Raw genomic sequence first — 23223 nt, 5'->3', positions numbered from 1 at the left:
GAGCTGATTCTCTAACACCCCGTTTGGATGTAGATATTGAACCCTAGGATTCGGAATTGGAATTGGATCCACTGAATACCTATTGTTTGGATAACCTAGGAATTGGAATTGGAATTGAAAATCGACCACAATACCAAGCGGTATTTCCCCTACTGCCGCAACCCCTTCCTCAATACCGAGCCCCTCCCCTCCGTATTGCAAAGAATCGATGCTTCTCCCCGTTTCTCTTGCATCGCTCCCCTCTCCCATGTGCAGCCTTCTCCGCCGGCGAGGTCCAACCTTGGCTGCTTGTCTCCGCCGCCGAGGTCCCGCGCCGCTCCAGCTCCTCTCCATCGCCGGTGAGGCCCCGGGCCACGCCACTCCCCTCCGTCGCCACCGAGGTCCTGCGCCTCCCTCCACCAATGAGGCTCCGGGCCACGCTGCTCCCCTGCGCGCCCCTCCATCGGCGAGGCCCCGGGTCGGGCCCCACTGCTCCCCTGCGTCTCCCTTTACCGGCAAGGCCCAAGCCGTGCATGCTCCCCTGCACCTCCCTCCTCCGACGACAAGGCCCGAGCCCCTCCCCTACACTGGCAAGGCCCCAGGCCGCGCCGCTCCCCTCAAATCTCTCCGCGGTACATGGATGCCGGCTGGAGTTCGGCGCGGAGGAGGACGGGGCTCGGCGGCGGCGGTGCGAGTCCAGCACGGAGGAGGACGGAGCTCGTCCGCCATGGACGCCGACAATCGAGCTCCTCCCTAGGTCAATCTCCCATCCGAGGTTGAGCTCCGCTCGCTCTGGCCGTGGTCGAGGGAGATCTGCTATTGAGATCCACCCCCTTTCCATGGACGCCGCTGTCGAGCTCTCCCTAGGTCGAGCTTCGCTCGCCATGGACGCTGCCGTCGAACTCCCCTTTGGTCAATCTCGTACCATATTTCAATTCCATTCTTTTGCATCCAAACAGGAATCAGATTTGAGCTACTTGCTATGATTCCAAAAGGCAATTCAATGACCATCCAAGCAATGCTATTGGCATTATAGCCATTTCCATACCACAACTGCTTTGGTATTGAACCCAATTCAATTCCAACCATCTCAATATCTACATCCAAATAGAGCCTAAGAGAAATGTTTTTTTTTGCTGAAAGTGATTCTTTTTTATTCTCTAGCATAAACTCTTAAAATTATGATGAAGAATCACATCACATAATCAGAAAAAAAGCAACCCTTTTCAGCTCTCGGTCTCTTAGTTCATTCACTATCACTTCATAGAAATAGCAGAGAATCACTTCTCTTTGAATAACTATTTGGCAGAGCTCCTGCTGAATTCAGGAGACAATCAGCTCTGGGAGCTCTGCCAAATGCACCATAAATCTCGCTCATCCGCATCCGAGCTTCAGCTCCTCCTCCTTCGATTCGAGCTTGTCCAGCACCAGTGGGCAGTAGTAGACGGCTGGCAAGACGAGTTGGGTCCTCCTCCTTCCCTTTTCTTGGATCGTGGTATGATGGTGACTGTATTTGGGTTTCGGGTTCGGGGTTGTCAAGGGAGGGCTCCATATGGCTGGTTGGATTAGAGGAGCATCTAGCGGTGGCGGATCGAGGGTAGCGAGGCGAGGCGTTGTGGGCGGCTCCGATCTAGTGGTGGGAGCGAACGGCTTCCTCAGTCAACGAATGGCGGGGTGGATGGCGGCTTGTTGGAGGCGCGACCAGCAGCGGTGGAGGCTGGTGGCCTGGGGTGGATATGGGCCTAGGGCCACGATCGTAGACATGGCCCAAAAGATCTCTTTTATATTTCCTATTTTTTTAATAACCCAATAAACATTTTGATGGATGGTCTTAGTCATTCGACCCGACTTCTTTCGCGACTCACCAACTTGCCCCACCCCTTCACCCTGATTTGCCTTGCCAGCACCGTTGGGCTGGACAAATTTAACCAAGAACCGAACCGCAGAATCAAGAACCGGAACCAAAAGAACCAAATTGAGAAAATCAGTTCCTATTTCTCGGAAACCAAATTTACTTGATTAATTCGATTCGTTAACTTTTTTTTTTTGAGCCGAATTCGATTCGTTAACTGGAACGAGAGAACGGTGACTAATAAAAAAAAACAAACGGGGGGAATTCGTAAATAGCACCGGTTCCTCCCTGTGCCCCTTGACCCTGTCCCGCACGCGGCACGCCGCACCCGCACTTCAGGTCTCGCGCACAGTCCCGCTGGCCGCTGTGTCCGCTCGCGCTCGGGCTGGGCATCCCGCCGCCGCCAGCGCCAGCCGCCAGGCGCCCCCGTGCCCCGCCGCTGCCCAGCGCCGGCCCGCGCCATCCGCGCCCCCGGCCCCCGGTCACCGTCGCCGCCCAGCGCTCGCCCCGGCCCCCCGTCCCCGAGGCCCCCGGCCGCGCCGCCGCCCAGCGCCCGCCTCCGATCTCCGAGCGGGCAACGGGACGAGTGCTAGGTCTGCCCGTCTGGTCCTCGCCCAACCCTAGCAAAATCGCCTGCTTGCGGCGCCAGCAGTCTGGGGCCCTGCGCAGATCGGGAGGATAGGAGGAGGGCGAGCCCGCGCGAACTCGCGGCGGCTCCTAGAGGCCGGAGGCCCGAGACGGCGGCGCCTGGAGGCCGGCGATCCAGCGCGGGCGTGGGGCCACGCCTGGAGCCGGACAGGCGCACCGCGTAGGCGCGGAGCCGCGGACGGCCGGCTGCAGGCGGACGGGCAAAGCACAAACAGAAGCAACCAAGCAGCAAGAAGGTCAGATTGATTCCACCAATCCTGCAATGCAATCCCCATTTTCTTTGTTAAACTTGAACAGACTAACTTATGAGATTATTGTATATATGTCCCAGTCTACCATTCTGTAGACTGGAGTTACACAACGAAAATGACTACCATTACATTGAGATCCTTTTTTTTCGTCTCTTAAGCCTGTTGAACCACTAAGCCCACGTTCTGTTGAAGTTGAACAACAGTCAGAGAGTGCAGTACAGCGTGCATAGTAGTAGCATCTAGAGCTAGCAATACGGATGCCAGTAATGTAGAAACAAACAACAGGTGCTAGCAATGATCCTCATGTTGTACTTAATTATGTTGTGTTTTTTTTTCATACCACTTCAGCAAATGCATCCAGACATTAGGGCTGCTGCCAAAAGATCGTATATTTTGAAGGCTTCAAAAGATAAATTGATAGACAGGGATGAACCATCTCACACTAGTTAGGTACTTCTTTATAGTTCTTTAAATTTTTATTGAGATAATGGTACAATTAGACTTGGAAATGGGGATATACCTCAAATTATGCAATTTAAGCACTTTAAACTATCACTATTGTAACTATAGGTGCGTCAGTGCGTGGTCTATTTTGAGTGCTTTAAGCGTTTAGATAAGTGGCCCTAGGCGTGAAGTTCTGCCAGCTCCGCCACACTGGTTGCAGCTTAAAGGACTAACCCTTCACTTTTTGGTTTATGCAGTCACGCTACCGGCCGACAGCCCCCGGAACCAGTCCATGTGGCGCCACCCACGCCGTGGCAACAGCGCCGCCCTTCCCTCACCGGCGCTGATGGCGCCGCCGTCTCCAGCTCCAGCGACAACCCTCTTCATGCACCTCGTCCTCCTCTTCCTCCTTGCCGCTGCCGCAGGGGCTTCAGCAGCGGCGCCTGAGGAGGAGTTCACGGAGGAGCTGCTCCTGCGGCCGCTCCCCGACCGCAAGGCACTGGCCCACTTCTACTTCCGCTCCTCCGCGCCCCCAGCTGCCTCTGTCGGACGGCACCACCACCTCTTCCCCAAGGCCATCTCCCAGCTGGTGCGTGTCCCGGGCGCCCCCCTTCCACTCAGAAGCAGATCTCTTATGCCCCTGGCTTAGGGTGTGTGTTCCAATTGTCTATTTTCAATTTGGTGTGCATATTGGTAGATTAGCTTGGACTAGCATATAACTTGATAGGTAGTTATTGATGTGGATCAATTGACATGAACAATCTGTTTAATGGTGCTTCACTGGCACAGCGAGATTAGCAATTGCTGCAAATTTATTCTCTTGACACACTCTATGTAGTTGCAGTAATGGGAATCTTTACTTTTCATTTGTTTCATTTTTTGCCCAGAATCATTGTGCATCAAGTTGTCAAGGAACTAGTTGAATTTTGCAATCCAAGTGCCTATATGTTTTATGCAAATTTGAATTGAGCTGCTCTTCAATGTCTGTAAAGTCTGATAGTTGAGATTGCATTTGACTAGACTTGTCTTACTGTTTGGACTTCTTGATCATGCTTTGGGCTATGGTTATGCCACCATAATTTAAGTGGTCCTGTCAAACACCGTGTATGTGTTGAAACAAGCCATATAATATGCAGATAACCTCTGTGCGCTAACAATTTGAAAAATACCTTCTGGATTGTTGCATTAGAATGCCAATGCTGTAAAACATACCATCAAATTCTCAAACCTTCAATTGCTCTTAGTGTGAACTAGCCTTGAGGAGCAGCACATAGGTTATATGAAACAATGAACAGATCTGTGTAGCATACAATCTGCATCCATTTGTGCTTGCTGCCGTTATTTTGTGATATGTTACTTTTTAGATTAGCAAGCTTTCTTCGTCATGCACTTAGTATCTCTCAGTAACCAACGTAAAAATATCTGTATATGTTTTTTCATTGCCTGTTACTCATTTAGTCTTTTAAGTCGCAACAGAACGCAGAAGGGGCTTCCATTTCTTAATTGCTGTCAACACTTTATACCACATTTTAAAAATGTTTGGGAACCACTATTAAGATCATTCTGTTTTGTCGACACCAGGTCAAAAAATATCATATTAGTGAGTTGGAGCTATCTTTCACCCAGGGAAGATGGAACTATGAACAGTGGGGTGGATTTGATCCAATTTCAACAAGTAATGCAAAGCCTCCTGGTGTTGAGCTATGGGCAGTTTTTGATCTTCCTTTGTATGAGATTGATGCAACATGGAAGAACCTGACCCATACACTATCTGGCCTGTTTTGTGCATCCATCAACTTTTTAGAGTCTTCCACTTCATTTTCTGCTCCTCGTTGGGGATTTAAATCAAATGAAGGCAATTTGCGATATGGTGCATTGCCTCGTGAAGCGGTATGCACTGAGAATCTGACACCTTGGCTGAAACTTCTTCCATGTCGCGATAAAGCTGGGATAGCTTCTTTGTTGTATAGACCTTCAATTTACAAAGGATATTACCATTCCCAGAAACTGAAACTAAGATCATCCCAGTCACTTGGTATTATTCTTGATCAAACACTGACTGTTGTACTGCAACCAAATACTATTAATGGTAAACAGCTACATTCTAGTCACAGACAACTTCAGCCCAGCTGGTCCATGAGACATCTTTTCAACAGAAAGCTGTCAGGGAAATGCCTTGTTTCTAAATCCAGCAGAATATTCATAGAAGTTGATAAAGGTATTATTGACAAAATTAACAAATCTGGATGTGATCTTTCTTGGAATAATGAATTCTTCGTATTGTCCAATGGTCCGGACAGGTTGATCAAAGTCCTAAATAACTTGGAAGTTCAATCTTCTTCTATGTACGAGTATGATGTTAGTAACTACAGTGAGGAAAAGCCTTTTGATGTGGGCATAACTTGGAAGCTTCCCCTTATATGGTCTTGCACCCCCTCACCTTTTCATGTAAGCAGATTTCTTATGGGTAGTGGAAATGAAAGAGGGTCAATTGCTCTGTCCTTTACATCCACTAATCTTCATAAGAAGATATTTGGCAGCCCAAATGATTGTTCAATAAAGGCAATCATTTTCCAGATTGTTCCATGGTATGTTAAGGTCTATTATCACAGCCTAGAAATATTTATAGATGGGAACAAGAAGACTGTATCAGATGTAGTTGACAAGATTCATGTCACTCCTTCAGAAGACAAGCTTTTGCCTGGTACTCTGGAGATGCTACTAAGATTCCCTTGCAGTATGCAGTCGGCTACTCTGACATTGGATTTTGACAAGGTGTGTTCTGCTGCTTAATTTACTTCAGTGTACCTCCCCATTGGGTAGGAAATTCACATATTTGTTACTTGGTGCTTCTGCATGAGTCTTCATTTGTTATTTGTCCCTTGAACAGTCTCAATAAGATGTTCATGACTAAACATTTCCTTCATGAAATTTCAGGGATTCCTGCATATAGATGAATATCCTCCTGATGCTAATCAAGGATTTGACATTCCATCAGCTTTGATTAGCTTTCCTGAGTTCAAATCTGCTAGAAATTTTCCAGAAACTGATCCATTACTTGGATCTCCTTTACTAGAAAATTTCCAGGTAAATCCTTCAGAGATGTCATGAGCGGATCAGTGGCCTAGTACTAGCTTATTTCCATGTCATACGTGAATACAAATATTTTTTGCTTCATTATCATTGCAATATCTTTGTCTTCTGCAGGTTATTGTGAAGTCATATACGGAAGTATTGCTCGTTCCCCTGACAACTCCTGATTTCAGCATGCCATACAATGTTATCACCTTCACATGCACTATTTTAGCTCTTTATTTTGGCTCGTTATTGAATGCTTTGAGACGAAGGATCGGCGAGGAAGAGAAGGAGTTGAAGAAAACAGGTAATCATAAATATTTATGTTATTTGGTTTCTGTTTTTTTTTATGCCTTATGTTGCAGAGTAATGATCAATTCAGCCTTAAGATGATAATTTGGCTGATGGTAAGGTAAATTTAGTGCTCCAGGATGATATTAACATAGGCATCAGGGGTTGGTTGATGTTATTTCTTCTTTTTGAATCTAAATTCAAAACTAGTGTTCTTCTAGGATCATTAAATTGTCAAATTTATATGATTAGTATAGGTTAATGTGCATGGTACCACACAGCTTGTGCTCTAAATGTATGGAAACGAAGATACCTGTACAAAAGTTACATTCAACAAAGAAACTTTATTTTCCTTACACTGTCATCCATACCTGCTCTTTGAGAGATAAAAAAATTGTTTCTTCAAAATTTGATGAAAAATATGAAATGCACCTGGTCCTTTGGATGTTGAATGAATTGAATTGTTAAAAATAATTTGTTCTAGTTCTAGATACAAGTTTTAGCCCTACCTCGAATTACACCCACACCAGATTACTTCTGCACAATATGCCCGTTTGCTTGCTCTAGGTTTAGCTGGTCAATATTTCTGCTACAGTGGTTATAGTGAAGAAGCGGTGACTAGCAAGCATCTGTTATAGAAAATTTGTTGATGAATTGTTCTAGGAAAAATTAGATGTAATGGCAAAGTTGACAATACCTGGTTTGGAGAAAGTATTGTTCAAAACAGGTTCAGAACTATGCACTCTTTTATGAATGTCCTATTTCCGAAATTACATGGTCTCTAAGATAGAAACTTTACTTTTTGATCTTTATAGCAGTATATTGTGCTTAGAACTCCTTTTTTATACGCGAAGGGAAAATAATGTTTGGAGCAGGACCTTTTTAGAGAAGAGGTTCCCTGTTCACTAAGTGTATTCTAGGCCTGCAAGTCTACCTAGACTCTCTTCAATCATCCTTGATGACATCACAGACTGCTGTATCATCTAGACCAAGTTAGGAGTTGGACCTCTGTTAGCTGAACTCTCACTGCTAACTTCACTGTGAATCCTTTGTATTCTGTGAAGCGACCTTGTCATATTTTTCTGCAACCTACTTTACGTATTTTATATTGATGTTTACCTCTTATTCACCTTTATTGTGATGTATATTAACCTTCTGAATTTCTTCGTTGCAAATATCGTTGTTAATTTTTTTGCCCTGGAAAACAGTAACATGCTTCTTAACAGTCTTTAATTCTGTATTTCTGTCACAGCCACAAGGCACGGGCTCATTCCTCTGTTGCTAGCTAAGCTGAGGGGGCAGAAGGTTGATGCAACGGAGTCAGGGTCTTCATCTGAATCGACTGGATCAAAGAAGCTGCTATTCAAGGTTGTATTTGTTGCCGTAGCTGCAGTCCTGTTTCACTATTTCTCAAACAACAGTTGAGAGTTACCAGTGGCTAGTTTCGACTATGGAGCCACGGTGGTAGATTGTACCATCTGTAGTATATGTATTGCCTGCCTGTAAATTTTGCTGCATCCAGGCATTGTTTTGCCACCCTAGATTCTTGAAAGCAGCAGCTGTCCCTTGATTGCACCAGGTACTTTTTTTCCAGGGACCCGATACACATTTCTGAAGTTGATGTAACCACATTTTTGCCGCTTTGTTTTGTGGCATTGTGCATTTGTATGTGACAGCTCACATGAATCTTCCATGAACTGCGCTAGGTGCTGATCTTGGATTTGACCTACACCAATCCATCTTATTCCGTATCTCTTGCCCCTGGCCCTGTCCTTCAACCAGCAAATCGAATGCACGCGTGCACGTGCAATCGATCGGAGCAGATATATAACATGTGGCTGATTCGGTGAGGCATTGCATATGATGCATGAGCTTCTGAGTTCTGACTACTACACCCTTCGTCCTACTATCCACGGCCCATATCTGCGCGTAAGGATGTAAATGGTATGGATATTTTCTGACCGTATTAGAATTCGATCTAGTTTGGAAGAGTTTTTATTCGTTCATATTCGATTCTGGATATTCAATATCCGTAACTGATCCGTATTTGGATACTAAAACTTATATTTTTACGATGTCGATATCTTATCCGGCAAAAACTAACACTATCTATATTCGATTCGTATTCAAACAAAAATATAAAAAAATATGATAACAGTAATATCCGTAAATATTCGATCCGTTTACATCCCTACCTACGCTGCACGAGTCTCCAATCAGTAGCGTCCAACGGTCCAACCCAACCGGACAACCAGACAAGAGGAGGGCATGTTGGAATTCCACCCTAGATATCCTCTGAGAATTGCCGGAACTGCCCTCGAGTTGGTCCGACCCCAGCGTCCTACGGTCCAACCCAACCAGACAAGAGCAAGGCATGTCGGAATTCCATCCTAGAAATCCTTTTGAGAATTGCCGGATCTGCCCTCGAGTTGGTCCGACCCCCAAAAGGGAAGGGGATTGGGCGCCCCCTTCTCCCTCACAAAAGGCGGCAACACCTCCTCTCCTATCGAGTCTAGGGAGCAGAGCTAGATGGGGGGAGGAAGACACCCCCCCTCCTCCGGCATCCACCACCGTTTTATTCAAAATTCCGATCCAATATCATTTTGAAATTGGATTATGAAAAAGTATATGATAGCGTGAGTTGGAATTTTTTGGATGAGATGTTAACATCTAGGGGGTTTGGTCCCAAGTGGAGGGTGTGGATTAGGCAAGAGGGCTTTAGCCCAGCTGGTGGGAGTACCAGTTGGGAAACCACTAGGTTGGGGATTTGACTCCTAGCTTGCATAGAAAAAAAAAACCTCCTCGTTTGTCACATATCTAAAGCATAGTTGGGGCTCGTCCTTTCTCAAAGGTAACGGGCCACTATGTACGAGTGGGACAGAACTTCGAGGGGTTTTCTTGACTTGTGTGTGAAAGTCTTCTTCTTAGTATAATGTTGTGGGGGCGGACTCCCCCACAGGTCAAGTTTTTTTTGGAGGGTGTGGATTAGAAAAATTGTGAAAGATGGCACTCTTTGCATCAGGATTAATGATGAGAATAGGGTCTACTTTACAACAGGAAGGGTTGAGACAAGGCCATTCCTCGTCTCCCCATCTTTTCAATCTAGTAGCGGATGTTTTTACAAAAATGATGTCTAAGGCTGCAGCACAGGGCCTCATTTCTGGGTTACTACCTGAAGTGGTGTCTGGAGGTACACTGCAGTACGTTGATGATACGTTGCTCCTTTTGGAAAATAATCTGACAAAAGCTAGAAACTTCACAGGGCTGTTAACCTGCTTATTATGATAAGAGTGATACGGTAACATTAGGGCATCTCCAGCACTCCTCCATTCTCCAATAATAACCTACTATTGGAAAAAGAATGTGCTCCAGCAATTTCCCAAGACCAACTATTGGGATGTCCCTATATTTTACCTCATCTCTCGTCAAATAAAGGGATGGTTCATGCTCTCTCAATATGTTGTTGTATTGGGAGATTGCAAAAGCAACTCCCCTCATAATTCATAAACTGCTATTGAGACATTTTCCAATACCAATTATTGGAGAACTACTTAGAGATGCTCTTAGGATTGGAGGAAGAGGAGATCAATAACTTTGCCAGGCTGTTTTGTTGCAAAGTGGGCCAGCTCCCTTTTATGTACTTTGGGGAGGGGGGGGGGGGGGTCCCTCTCCATTACACTAAATTGAGGAGAGAGGACGTGCAACCGGTGTTTGATAAAATCTTAGATAGAGTGGCAGAAGACTTATTTCTTTTGGGGAAAGGTTGACTTTACTTAAGTCCTGTCTGGCTAGTACTCCCTCCGCATTAGTGAAGGAAGTCGTTTTGAGTTTGTCTTAAGTCAAACATTTGAAACTTTGACTATAAAAAAAAATTGGATTGAGTTTGAAAATATAAAAACATGTAAATAGCTTTGTCTTGAAATGTAGTTTCATAAATAGCTGGGAATTCCAAACTTACAACACATGAATTTCTGCTTAGGCCCTGTTGGGCTGGAATAAAGTGGATGGGCTGGTTGGCTTGGAACAGCCAGCCAATCCAGCTCCAGCAAGTCTCCAGCCAGCCGTGCAAGTGCGGTAGAGACACATGATTCACGGCTAATACAACGGTTTGTTTAGCAGCTGTTCGGCTGGACCTGTGCTGCAAGCGGCTGGGCTGATCAGCCCAGCCAGTTTAGTCCATCCGAACGAGCTGTTAATTAGTAGCCTCTTGGATCTCTAGGTATCATTTAAATAATCATGTGCATTGAAAAAAGATTGTGGATTACAAATATAGGAATCACTCCCCTAATCTCTTTTGCAGCCCTGTCCTGGAAACATCACCTTTTTGGAAACGCGTTCTCTGGTCCAGTAAAGCTGCTCAGATGGAGGTTTCTTGCCAAATAGGAGATGGGAGGAAGGTGAGATTTTGGGAGGACCAGTGGTTCGGCAATTCTAACCTAGCAATTCAATACTGGGCCCTCTATTATATTTCAAATGAAAAAAGCATCACTTAGCTGACGCTTGATGGGATGAACCTGAAGCAAATGTTCAGGGGAACCGTGTCTCCTTAGGTTATGAACATTTTATCTTCTTGGAAATAAAACGGAGGAAACCTTTTCTCTAAAAATATAAACGGGCACCAGATTCTGGTAACGGAGCAACTCCTCTTTATAAGTTATATTACATCAGAGGTGGGCTCACTGATTATTTCACGGTATGTTTCATCAGATTATTTATGGGAGCTACAGGACCCTGCCGATTCGAGTGTCAACAACGACAGTCTGCTTTGAAGGTTCTGAAAACTCGAGTGCCTGAGCTAGAGTTAACCTACGGTTCCTCCAAGTATCTTCAGCCCACTCCTTCATCCGTTCACCTTCCGCCTTCCGATTGGACTGGATTAGCAACAACTCTGCGTACTCGCCTGCAAGTTGAGGGAAATTTTCAGTACTACCCCAAACTGTTAAGACTTTGTTCGGTTATTCCCAAGATGGGAGGGATCAGAGGGGATTGAGGGGGATTAGATCCCCAACTGACTGATAGGGGATCTAATTCCCCTCAATCCCTCTCAGCTAGGGATTAAACGAACATGGCCTAAGGACTTGTTCGATTTGGAGGGGATTGAAGGTGATTGGAGGGGGTTGGGAGGGATTAAAACCCCAACAATTCAAAATATCCATCAATCCCCTCCAATCCCTTCCAATCCCCTTGTGGAGGGGGTAAAACGAACAAGCCCGAAGAGTGGGAGAACAAGCCACACGGGAAGAAAATCATCTAAAAGTAGTAATGTTCCTGCAAGAAAGAACTGCTAGCAATGATCGTTTGGTATTTAAACTGCTCCTGTCAGATTTGTCAAGACTGAATTTTAAGGCTTACCGATTGCTGGGAGCCATGTACGGCAAGTAATGGAAACCACAATTGAAAGGATTTCGAACCATTCTTCTCCATGGTTGGAGGATTTAAAATGAAATCCTATTGTACTAGGATAACGAGGCAGGGTGGATTCAGAATAAACTGACGATATACATTCATCAACTGATTACGGATACCAGATAATGAACGATATCCCATGCATGCTGTTGCAACAAGTAACTTGCTCTTAAGAGTTGTATGGCAAACTCAAATACTGAATCAATCGTTGTAACATGTTGTCATGGCAGCAGCATTGTTCTATTAAGTAACTTGCTAGTAAAGAGTTGCATGGACTAATTTTAATATAAGGGCCTTAAGGTTCGAGATGCTAAAAAACTAAATAGTCCAAAGATATAACCTCTAGCAAGGGAGATGATATCTCTCCAGTCCATCTGTTTGCTGGTACCTGCAGCATATAAATAACATCAATATGTCACTCAAATGTTGGAAACAAACCCCAGCATAGATATAATATCGTTATTTTACCCTCAGAATTAATAGCAGGGGCTTTCAATACTTCTAAGGCCTTCCTGTACAAACCCTGCAATCATAAAGTAGAAAACAGGTCGTTGAGTCCAAGCATAAATTTCCTGCACAACCTCCATAGAGCATGCGAAAGAGAAAGTAAGGATGGATAGCATGGTTTCTTGTGGAGAGAAAACTATTCGAAGAGTTATTTACTGACCTCCTGAACCATAATTGAACTAGAACCTTCGGATTTTGCTTTCAGTTTGTACATTCTAGCTATACAGGTCAAAACAATGCCAACCTTTGGGTGGTTTGCACCTGCATGTGTTACAAATTATATATTATCAAATTGTGGCCCATATTTGACACTTTTTTTGGGCGACCGTTCATATTTGACGCTTGGATGCCACTGTTTTCTAGTATTCATTTAATAAACTTAATATGACATACCAAATTGTTCTTCACCCTTTTGTAGTGCCCTTGTGAGATAATCCTCTGCATCACCAAAATTCCTGGATTAAGCGGAAAAGGTAAGCCTCCATAAAAGGGTACAGATTTAGAAACAGTTAAGTCAAACAAACAACAGTAGAGATGATTTGTAGTTTTTTTTTTTAAATATGATCTTTAGGTTTATAAATAGAATATTGGATGCATTTAAACAAACTTAACCAAAGAACATTAGAGATTGCTCTGAATCTTACCCAGATTGAGATAAAAGCTGGCCATATGAGCAAGTGGCACCAAGAGAAACCTCTTCAGGAACCATGTTGCCAGCTGCTAAAAGGTTTCCAGACATATCTTCCATGCGAGCTGCCTCAAGAACACTCTCATACACCTGTGTTGCCATTGGAAAATCCCCAACACAATGCAAATATTCACCATATGAAACGGCGGCATTTTCTGAGGAAAGAACATCAATAGGCATGTATGCACTTATTGAAGATAAAATGTGAATATTCTGTTTCAGAGATGGTTATACCTGTTTGGTGTTTGCATCCAGCAAAGTCCCTGCACCCATCAACGAAAAGCTGGGCTGCTGATAAAGAGAAAATTTAGATTAAATTTTATTGTCACACCTTATTCCCTATTAATCTAGCAACAACATTTGGGGACATCAAAATACCTGATTCTGTATCTCCATTCAGAAGTGCAATAAGTCCTTTGATAGCATTAACCCGGAATTTAAGATGATCCTGATCAGACCATTGGCTATCATCTTTGATTGACAGATCAACTGAATCATTTGGGGATATTGAGTGGGGCATATCCTGAATTTAAAATAACATAAATTTCACGTAAGGCCAGTGAAGACTAAATGAGCATCTAGGACCAAACCTGTCCTGCCTCCATGTGTAATCCCATTAGTGCTTCCCACGCTGCAACTGCAAAATCAATCACAATCAGAAATGTCGTTAAAGATTGTTGCCTAAATTAATAAGTAATAATACCAACTCTCCGTCTCTCAAAGACCTAAAACTTCATTTCACTTTAATTTTTAGTCAACTTAGACAAGAAACAAAATGATCCACTGATTTCTTCTTTTTTAACACAAGAAAGCTGAAGGACCATCAGCCACCAAATAAGAACACTTCTGAGTTTTATTTGTACTAAAAATGGGAGACAAGTGTAGGACTTAAGACTTCTTTGTTTCATATGTTTAAACCATAAGTGATTCACAGTATGTAGTTTAGTACTCCCAAATATATAGAACTACCCTTATAAAAAAGGAAGCTAGAAAATCACCTCTGAAGGATGCAGAAGGAGCAACTTGCTGGGATGCTTTGAGCTTTTCCATTGCATCTTGGCGTCTTCCACTGCATGGAGAATCACATAATTTTACTCAAACGACTCGAATCTGCTCAAATGGGGAAAAGGTCTAACTAGAATAGGAAATCAAGGATCCAGTTGGAGTTGTTATATCACCAGCAACCCAACTTAACTATGCCACATACAATGGGAAAGTCTAACTGGAGATAAATCAAGGATCCAATTGGAGTTATCATGTGCTAGTAACTCAAGCGCATTATGTCACATTGAAATGAAACAGTAATTATCACCATAGATAACGCTCATATTATGTATTCCCATGCTAACGATAAACATCTGTCAAATGTATGAATTTCTCCACCCATGTACCATCTGCAATGCAAATCATCTGCCAATAGTCAGCTACTTTGCAAACCGGAACACACGACCACTCTAAATCCTCTTATAGCCTTGTTTGTTTCACAATGTTTACTGGGCCTGAATCCCTTCATAAATGCCACAGATATGCGAAGCTAGGCAATAGAAATCTATATCAGTGACAGAAGGCCAATCGACCCAAACAAACCGCCGAATCCACCACAATTGCAGTGTCAGGGTAACTTGTCAGAAATTTGTTCCGATTAGAGCTTCGAACAGAAATGAGCGGCGCAGCGTACCTCCGATAGAGCAGCGTGGACATGGCGAGCATGAGCAGCCCCACGGCCTCGGAGCTGCCCTCGCCGCCGCCCTGCAGGTTCGAGGCACCCTGCTCCAGTATCCGCATCGCCTCCTCTGGCACGCCGGCAACAGCGGTTCAGCGCAAACTAGAGAATCCTCCCAGCCCTAATGCTAGCAGCACAAGGGGAGCGGGACAAGGGGAAAACCTGGCGAGCTCCGGTGCACGGCGCCGCCGAGGGCGTAACGGACCATCTCCGCCGCCACCCTTTCGGGCTGCGTCTCGCCGGCGGCAGCGGTGGCGGCGAACCGGTGGGGGGCCCGCAGCTTCGGGGCAATGAACGCCCTCGCGAGGGCCGATCGGATCGAGCTCATCGCCATGGCTGCGCCTGCGCGTATGGAGGCGCCAAGCGGCGGCGGAGACTCTGGAAAGGGGTCGAAGCGGTGTGCCGGCGACGTGTTCGGTTTGGAAGAAGCATAAACCCTGAAGTCGAGAATCGGCGCTGTCAGAAGTCGAAGCCGTGCTTTGGCACATTTTTCATTTTTTATGAAAAATCTTCTCCATAAAGAAGTGATACCAAACCAAACTTCTTTCCATAAAAATTCGTACCAAAGCAAACATTTGTGTGTAATCAAAGCTAAATTGCATTACTCAAAATCTTACATAAAAAGTAATGACTGTTTTTTTTGCGGTTGATCACGTTTTTCATTAAAAGAAAATAGTTACAACACAATTTTGATGTAACCAAGCAGAGTTTGACCAACACAAGAGCAAAAAAAACTAAAAATAAAAAAATACAAAAAAACGTATGTACAAACGAGAAAACACAACGACAACACGAACAGCAGCAAAGCAACACAGAAAGTAATGACTGGTATAGCAATATAAACACTAACTAGTAAAGTCGTTGCATAACGAGTTGGCGAGAGCACAAAGTCCTAGGACGACGCATACTAACTAAGGACTTGTTTAGTTGCGTGTGTAAAGTTTTTAAAAAGGAATCTTTGCACATTTGAAGTATTAAACATATGCTAATTATAAAACTAATTACAGAACTCGTCTGTAAACTACGAGATGAATTTATTAAGACTAATTAATCCGTCAATAGCACATGTGTACTGTAACGGTTACTGTAACCATTTAGTGTCTAATCATAGTCTAATTAAGCTCATTATTTATCTCACAATTTACAAGAAAACTATGCAATTCATTTTTTATTTCGTCTAAATTTAATACTTCATGCATGTAAGATTCCCTTTCGATGTGATAGTTTTGGAATTTTGAATTTTGCAATTAAACAAGACCTAGCCTTTGTTTAATTGCAAAAACTTTTGGATTTTTAGTACTGTAGCATTTTTTTTGGGTATTTGGTACTTATTATCCGATCATGGGTTAACTAGGCTCAAAAGATTCGTCTCGCAAATTACAGACAAACTGTGTAATTAATTATTTTATTTAGCTACATTTAATATTTCATGCATGCGTTTAAAGATTCGATGTGATGAGAAATCTTGTAAAGTTTTGAAATTTTGGATGCAACTAGGCCCTAACTAGTGTTGTTTGTGCTATCTAGGTACTATGACATGTACTAACTTGCATCAATCCTAGAGTAAGTTTATAACACTCTTAAACACTGTTTTTTTTAATAAACTCTTAAACACTGTTGTTGTCTGCTAATGCGAAGGACGGAAGACATCCGAGATGCAAAGGAGTATTTTGGGCTTTTGTTTTGAATGTGGCTCAGTTCCCATAGGCCCAAAGCCCCGTAGCCAGCCCAACGACTAACAAGGAGCTCAGCTCGTTAGCAGAAGACAGCAATCTGAGTCTGAGCGGAGCAGAGCTAACCAACGGTAATTGCTGGCACAGCACCCACACCATTCTTGTGGATGCCTATGATTATGATGCTGTTCCGACTTGTCAGCAATTATTCTGGCAACAAGGTCAGCAATTACCGTTTTACCCACACCATTCTTGTGGAAAACATCACATACTGGCAACAAGCTCAGCACAAGTCGTGTTTGATTTTTATTCGCCAAACTGGTCAGAAACTGAGGATTTCAGCTCCATAACTTCACAAAAGCGACTGATGTCGGCTCCATATCTCCTCCTCCATTATTAGGTATTACCCCGGCAACAAGGAAGGGGCCATTCCTTTCACGTCGAGTGACTTACACAGAGCCACTGATTAGCTTGACACAAGTATGATATTGTGCTGCGTACCGGTTAGTTCCGAGTCCAATCTGAATTAACTCAGCCCTAGCAGCCTATGCTGATTTGACAAGTCACGGTCCCAACTTTCGGAAAACTAATTATAGAAAACGGGGGGGTCTCTAAAATATCACAAAGCTATGTTTATCTGGAGAATCAGATAATTTAGGACGACCTTCTAAGACAGACGCTACTAGATGCGCATCAGTGGAAATCTATGATCCGGGCAAAGAAATGCTACTACTCCTTCTGTTTCAAACCGTAAGTCATTCCAACTTTTTTGAAGATTAAAAATATTACAAATTTGATCAAGTTTATATAATAAATACTAATATTATGATACCAAATAAGTATCATTAGATTCTTCATTAAATATATTCACAGTATACATATTTGGTGATATAAGTTTTTATAATCTTTTCTATAATTTTGATCAAACATGAAAATAGTTTGACTCTCCAACAAAGTGGAATAATGATTTACAATTTGAAACGGAGTGAGCAGCATTTAGGTGATTATGAGAGTATGAATTCAAGTGGTGATGCCATATGAACTTTCAATAATATACTCTTCTTTTCACTGTACAGGAATTTTATTTCTAGGTTAACATCCACAGGTACCCATTGACATCTTTTATTGCCTGCAGATTAGCCACTTCCAAAGATTTGTTATCAGAAATAAGAGCTGCCCAGCCTCCCCATGGCAACGACGAAACGGAAAGCAACCGCTAGTAACTAATTGGGGATCGATTTATGAATTATGATTTCCAAACCGAGAAACTTCTTCTGCGACCCCAAGTGGCTAGGTGACCGCACAGTTTTAATCAGAGCATTATTACCTGTCAGCTCCGTCTCCGCTTTCGCGGTCCACGTCATGATCTCGCGGGTTGCGGAGTCCAGGACTCCGTGGAAACTGCGACAGGTCTATTTAAGAGCGGCGTTGACAGCTGAACATTTCGAGAGTTACGGGCTGTGGTTACAGCATAATTCTGACATGTCGGCTAAGCGATCTGCGTTCCCTTTTCGATCGCAGCCATCTGTTCTGTCTGTGGAACAGGTTTTGACGTTTAGTTCACCTCTTCATGGGAACAAGAAGTTGGGATGTCACCTGTCACTGAACACCATGCAGGGTACTACCTTGTAACCTTGGTACATGGAACTGTACAGCGAGAAGCCGAGATGGGAATGCTCTGTTTGACTGTTTCAGTCTCATATACAGTTGACAGTTGAGCAATTGCAACATGATTGGAGCCGTAGTTTTAAAGCCTTTCATCTGACAGGGTGGATACATGCAACGGAGTGGAGCCCTTCGAGTCACCTCCAGCCTACTACAGCTTTTAGTGTTATCGTGTTGATCGATTCTCTGGGCGTGCTCGGCCCTGCTGTGGCGGACGCGGACCCCGTTGCATATATGCCCTGAGCTGACTGTTCATGTACGCTCATAAAACCAACCAATCACACCAACACAACGATCGCTGTCGCGTTGACTATTTGCATGTGCGGCGCCGCCCCCATGGCCGGACAGCTCTCGTTCCACCCCATCCCGTTGTAGCCTACGAGGGGTGGCGCGAGGGCGTACCGCGTACGGAGACCGCCGGCGCCGGGCGCTCCCATCGCCGGCCTGGCGGGTGGTCAACACCAGAGGGCGCGTGGAAACCCACCAAACTGGCACCCCGACGGACCAGTTGCACAGGATGGGCGCACGTTGGAGGCGGCTGGCCAGGTCCGCCGGCCGGGCGCTCGAAGAAGCGCCGGCCGGCTACCGGCTTGCCGTGACCTGGTCCGCAGACTGCAGTACAGTATTGACTGTAGTGCGCGCGCGCAGGGCAAACCGGCAGCAGTTGCATTGCAGCCTTGCAGGCATGCAGCTCCGCATAAGACATTCGCATTTCAAAATTGATAAGGATAAGGTTATCTACACATGCCACTGCACAGTAGAAAAAAGAGTATGCATGCAGTACCCTCTTCAAACAAACAACAATCAAACTGACAGACTTGCCTAAAAAATCAAACTAAACCATCCCTCTCTCTAACACACGGCGTGCGTTTCTCGTCGCATACTGTTCCTGTGCCTAATACTTTTTTTTATCGGCTCCTACTAGTTTTTCCTTCTTCTTTTTTTGCATGGTGCACGAGCACGAGATCTCGAGGAAAGGCAGCGCACTGTGCAGTCTGTACGTACGAGTGCACGTTGACGCTACAAAACGGACGGATGACGCGTTTAACGATGGACACGCTGACTTATTAGCGTTTTTGTGAAGGGCATTCATGTCAGTGCTGTTGTGTTAGATGAAGTTAGGTCGGAGGCATACCAATTCATTTTCAATTACAAGCCATTTTGACTTTTCTAAAATAATACTATATATACTACATATATCGCCTATCGTATATGAAGTTGTATAGAAAAACTATACTCCCTCCGTCCTGAAATATAAGGCATCCTGCGAGTGTTTTACTGTGTCCAGATTCATAGAATGATTAATGAATTTGGACATATAGTTTGTCTAGATTCAGAGAATGTTCAATGAATTTGATAAAATGCCAGAATGCATTACATTTCAGGACAGAGGGAGTATATCTAGAAAGATGAGGATAACCTCTAATTTACAACGGAGGGAGCAGCTAATAGCCTTCGAAGCAAACACTGTGCTGACGAGGACCGAGGGGAGGAGGAGTCGTAGACCGAGCCTCGCAAGAGCCATCACGGTCACGGCCTCCCGGGAACAGGCTGCCCCGCCCAGCCGCGCAACGCAAAGGCTGCCGCCGCAGGCATGTCCGCATGTAGGACCTGCCGCGCGCCACCCCGGCGATCGGTATGGAGTCGTCTGGCGCGAGCCCCGGCGGGAACGGTCCAGCGAGCAGCCTCAGTGCCCATCGCCTTTAAATCCCGTCGACCTCGCCACGCCTCGCCAGCGCGTCGATCGCGGCCCGGTCAGTCACGCAACCGCCCCGTTCTTCCTCCTCCCACGCAGGCTGCTGTGCTCCACGGCCACCGAGCCATCCCCGTCAGTTCACACGCACCTAGGCGATTATATATAGTATCCGACCGGGTTCGTTGCGAGGTAGGTGATCACCCCGATCCATCTCCTATTCTCCCGCCCCGCCCGCGCTCACTTCGCGCGCCACTACCACTCCGCTGCTAATCCGATCCTACAGGTAGCCCAGGCGCGGCGCGGCCCGGTCCTCCCTCCTAATCCTACCGCTCCGCCGCAGGTGCGAGGTGGTTGGCGGCCGCTTACCCGAACCGGGCGCCGTGCGCGCGCGCCAGGCGCGCGTGGTCAAGCCAAACGCTGCCCACCGCCGCGGCCTCAGCCTATATCCTCGCGCACGTCCTCTCTCGTCTCTGCACCCGCTTTCCTTCCTTGGACTCATCGTAAGTCTTAGCTCGGTCAGGACTACCGCCAACGCGCCGATGGTGACGATGCCGGCGGCGCCGCCGCGCGCGCGGCGGTCCGTGGTGGCGGAGCTGGAGGGCGCGCTGCTCCGGGGCGCGGACACGTTCCCCTACTTCATGCTCGTGGCGTTCGAGGCGTCGGGCCTGCCGCGCTTCGCGGCGCTGCTGGCGCTGTGGCCCCTGCTGCGGCTGCTGGAGCTGGCCGGCCGGGGCGGCCTGGCGCTGCGCGTCGCCGCGCTCGTGGCCACCGCGGGGGTGTCCCGGGCCGAGGTGGAGGCCGTGTCCCGCGCCGTGCTGCCCAAGTTCATGGCCGACGACGTCGACCCGCGCGCCTGGGCGGCCTTCGGGGCCTGCGAGGGGAGGCGCGTCGTCGTCGCCACGCGGCTGCCGCGCGTCATGGTGGAGCGCTTCGCCAGGGAGCACCTCGGCGCGCACGAGGTGGTCGGGTGCGACCTCGAGTACAGCCGGCTCAGGCGGTGCACGGGGCTCCTCAGGGGCGGCGGAGGCGAGGCCGTCGCGGGCCGCGTCCGCGCGCTCTTCGCCGGCGGCGACCGCCCGGACCTCGGCATCGGCCGGTCAGAGATGGCGCGCTCCTTCTTGCCACTCTGCAAGGTACGGCACCGATCATCGTCCAAGGTTTCACATGGCAATAGCTCGTTCATTGTCAACCAGTTCCCTTGTTTTTTTCCTCCTTTGGGCAAGACGTGTGCTAGCACGGCACGGGAAATTCAAACGGAGTGCAGCAGTAGCAGCAGATTTCGCACCACCACGGCACCACCCGTGTGCTGAAAAGGAATATCTCCTGCCTGTAAGACACGGGCAAATGTGAACCATAAACTCCATCACAGGCACTGCACATCGCCTTGGTCATTTTGTACCATTTGTTCATGGGAGCAAGTAGCCACAAGGAGTCATGCCGCATTAATTCAGGCATGCGACTTGCAAGGGAATTTCTGTCAAAGAAAACACTCATCGTGATGAATAAATACAACACAAAACACTAATAATTTGATATACTAATAAGCAAGTTTATGGCTTACTACAGCATAAGCATTAAGCAGTGAACTTTTATCTGATGAGCACGTGTGCGTGTTACGTTCTTGCAGGAGCAGCTCGAGCCGCCGTTCACCGCGGGCGCCGCGACGCCGAGCGCCGCCGCGCCGCCGTTCCGGCCGGTCATCTTCCACGACGGGCGCCTCGTGTGCCGTCCCACGGCGCTCATGTCCCTCGTCATCCTCCTCTGGCTGCCCCTCGGCGCGCTGGTCGCCTTCGTCCGCATCGCCGTCGGCCTCATGGTGCCCATCTGGACCATCCCCTACATCGCGCCCATCTTCGGCGGCGCGGTGATCACGCACGGCCGCGCGCCTCCCCCCGTCCGCCGCGGCAGCGACGCCGCCGTGGAGGACAGCGGCGGCTCGCCCTCGGGCGTGCTCTTCGTCTGCACGCACCGCACGCTCATGGACCCCGTGGTCCTGGCCACCGTGCTCGGGCGCCGCGTGGCCGCCGTGACCTACTCCATCTCCCGCCTGTCGGAGGTCCTGTCCCCGATCCCGACGGTGCGGCTGACGCGCGACCGGGGCGTGGACGCGGCGCGGATTCGCGCGGAGCTGGCCCGGGGCGACGTGGCCGTGTGCCCCGAGGGCACCACCTGCCGGGAGCCCTTCCTGCTCCGCTTCTCGGCGCTGTTCGCGGAGCTCAGCGACCGGATCGTGCCGGTGGCGATGAACTACCGGGTGGGGCTCTTCCACCCGACGACGGCGCGCGGGTGGAAGGCCATGGACCCCATCTTCTTCTTCATGAACCCGCGGCCCGTGTACGAGGTGACGTTCCTGAACCAGCTCCCCGCGGAGGCGACGTGCGCGGCGGGGAAGAGCCCCGTGGACGTGGCCAACTACGTGCAGCGGATACTCGCCGCCACGCTCGGGTTCGAGTGCACCAGCCTCACGCGCAAGGACAAGTACAGGGTGCTCGCCGGGAACGACGGCATCGTCACCGCCGCCAAGCCGGCGGCGCTCGGGAAGGCGGCGTGGCAGAGCCGCGTCAAGGAGGTCCTCGGCTTCCTGCTCCACTAACCACTATAGTTGCAGAGAGAGACGCCACGTAGCTCTGGTCAAATACTCGATCCGCTCACCAATTTCAATGAGTTATTATACACTTTATACATGTACGTATAGTCACGTAAAGAATGCACTCCTAGCAAAAAATATAGTTTTTAGCTTTTTCTTACACACGAAATTTGCACCGTATTGCATGCTCTTTTCATTTTACTTTAATCTGTAAATGTTTTTGGCAAATTCTACTGGTTGTAAGTAAAGATCAGATTGCTCCCTCATCAACCTCAACAGTAGTATGTTCTGTGCTGGACTGCTGGCTGTTGGGCATCCATCTACAATTCGCACTCTTCTTCTTACCCAGGGAGTTTTAATATGGTCATAGATTTTTTTTCACTACTCAGTCATAGTCGGCTGCTCTACTACTATACACGCAGCTGTGTGAACGAATAACGTACACGTGATGACGCCAACACAGCCATCCACGTGGCGGTTGATGCTACATGTCTCGCTGTCATGGACGGGGGGCGGGCTCGTGTTCTTTCCTTTTTCCAGGACATGGAGAGGTGCCTGCATGTTAGCTAGGCCATTCATGCCGGGTTCAATGTGCTCGCTTTTCCATGCCTGGCGCTCGTACTGCGTATTTCTGCGCTGCGCTTAGATTATTCGTGCAAGAACTACCGGAGTACTAGCATAGTGTAGTTTCCCAGCTACTGTAGGTGGAGCAGTTAAATCGCAAGCGACGCCAGGTTG

The 23223-nt window shown here is 47.0% G+C and overlaps 3 protein-coding genes across 5 annotated transcripts; 2 read left to right on the top strand and 1 right to left on the bottom strand.

Annotated features, from left to right (window-relative positions):
* The first annotated feature begins 2171 nt into the window (after window positions 1-2171).
* Window positions 2172-8269, top strand: LOC120665265 (GPI transamidase component PIG-T-like). Its single transcript, XM_039944786.1, has 6 exons — window positions 2172-2715; window positions 3432-3763; window positions 4756-5949; window positions 6112-6261; window positions 6382-6556; window positions 7793-8269. Exons 2-6 carry the CDS (start codon window positions 3467-3469, stop codon window positions 7963-7965), a joined length of 1989 nt encoding a protein of 662 aa, XP_039800720.1. The 5' UTR covers window positions 2172-2715; window positions 3432-3466; the 3' UTR covers window positions 7966-8269.
* A 2848-nt stretch (window positions 8270-11117) lies between these two features.
* LOC120665264 lies at window positions 11118-15294 on the bottom strand. 2 transcript variants are annotated; one of them, XM_039944785.1, is made up of 12 exons: window positions 15027-15294; window positions 14820-14934; window positions 14140-14210; window positions 13732-13778; window positions 13520-13664; window positions 13376-13429; window positions 13098-13296; window positions 12847-12908; window positions 12614-12714; window positions 12415-12469; window positions 12287-12334; window positions 11118-11440 (listed from the first exon to the last, which is right to left on the bottom strand). In XM_039944785.1, the coding sequence occupies exons 1-12, from the start codon at window positions 15196-15198 to the stop codon at window positions 11262-11264; spliced, it is 1248 nt and encodes a 415-aa protein (XP_039800719.1). In that variant the 5' UTR covers window positions 15199-15294; the 3' UTR covers window positions 11118-11261. The 2 variants fall into 2 exon arrangements, with proteins under 2 accessions (XP_039800719.1, XP_039800718.1); XM_039944784.1 differs by having other exon boundaries at window positions 13376-13432; window positions 15027-15292.
* Window positions 15295-20081: 4787 nt separating this feature from the next.
* Window positions 20082-22755, top strand: LOC120665263 (glycerol-3-phosphate acyltransferase 5-like). 2 transcript variants are annotated; one of them, XM_039944783.1, is made up of 2 exons: window positions 20082-21075; window positions 21570-22755. In XM_039944783.1, exons 1-2 carry the CDS (start codon window positions 20438-20440, stop codon window positions 22489-22491), a joined length of 1560 nt encoding a protein of 519 aa, XP_039800717.1. In that variant the 5' UTR covers window positions 20082-20437; the 3' UTR covers window positions 22492-22755. The 2 variants fall into 2 exon arrangements, with proteins under 2 accessions (XP_039800717.1, XP_039800716.1); XM_039944782.1 differs by having other exon boundaries at window positions 20083-21031; window positions 21526-22755.
* Window positions 22756-23223: the final 468 nt, after the last annotated feature.

Source organism: Panicum virgatum, chromosome 3N (genome assembly GCF_016808335.1).
Source record: "Panicum virgatum strain AP13 chromosome 3N, P.virgatum_v5, whole genome shotgun sequence".
Classification (NCBI taxonomy): domain Eukaryota; kingdom Viridiplantae; phylum Streptophyta; class Magnoliopsida; order Poales; family Poaceae; genus Panicum; species Panicum virgatum.
The sequence above is the reverse complement of the archived record's forward strand: the minus strand, read 5'-3'. Positions and strand labels throughout refer to the sequence as shown.

Bases quoted from the DNA above. Each gene is read 5' to 3' on its own strand.
- LOC120665264 (XM_039944784.1), bottom strand. From the start codon at position 15,198: ATGGCGATGAGCTCGATCCGATCGGCCCTCGCGAGGGCGTTCATTGCC. The intron at 14,935-15,026 runs GTTTTCCCCTTG...CCGGCGTGCCAG, and splicing joins CGTGCACCGGAGCTCGCCAG to AGGAGGCGATGCGGATACTG. The intron at 13,665-13,731 runs GTTTGGTCCTAG...TTTTAAATTCAG, and splicing joins TACACATGGAGGCAGGACAG to GATATGCCCCACTCAATATC.
- LOC120665265 (XM_039944786.1), top strand. From the start codon at position 3,467: ATGTGGCGCCACCCACGCCGTGGCAACAGCGCCGCCCTTCCCTCACCG. The intron at 3,764-4,755 runs GTGCGTGTCCCG...TGTCGACACCAG, and splicing joins CCAAGGCCATCTCCCAGCTG to GTCAAAAAATATCATATTAG. The intron at 6,262-6,381 runs GTAAATCCTTCA...TGTCTTCTGCAG, and splicing joins CTTTACTAGAAAATTTCCAG to GTTATTGTGAAGTCATATAC.
- LOC120665263 (XM_039944783.1), top strand. From the start codon at position 20,438: ATGGTGACGATGCCGGCGGCGCCGCCGCGCGCGCGGCGGTCCGTGGTG. The intron at 21,076-21,569 runs GTTCATTGTCAA...CGCGACGCCGAG, and splicing joins GTTTCACATGGCAATAGCTC to CGCCGCCGCGCCGCCGTTCC.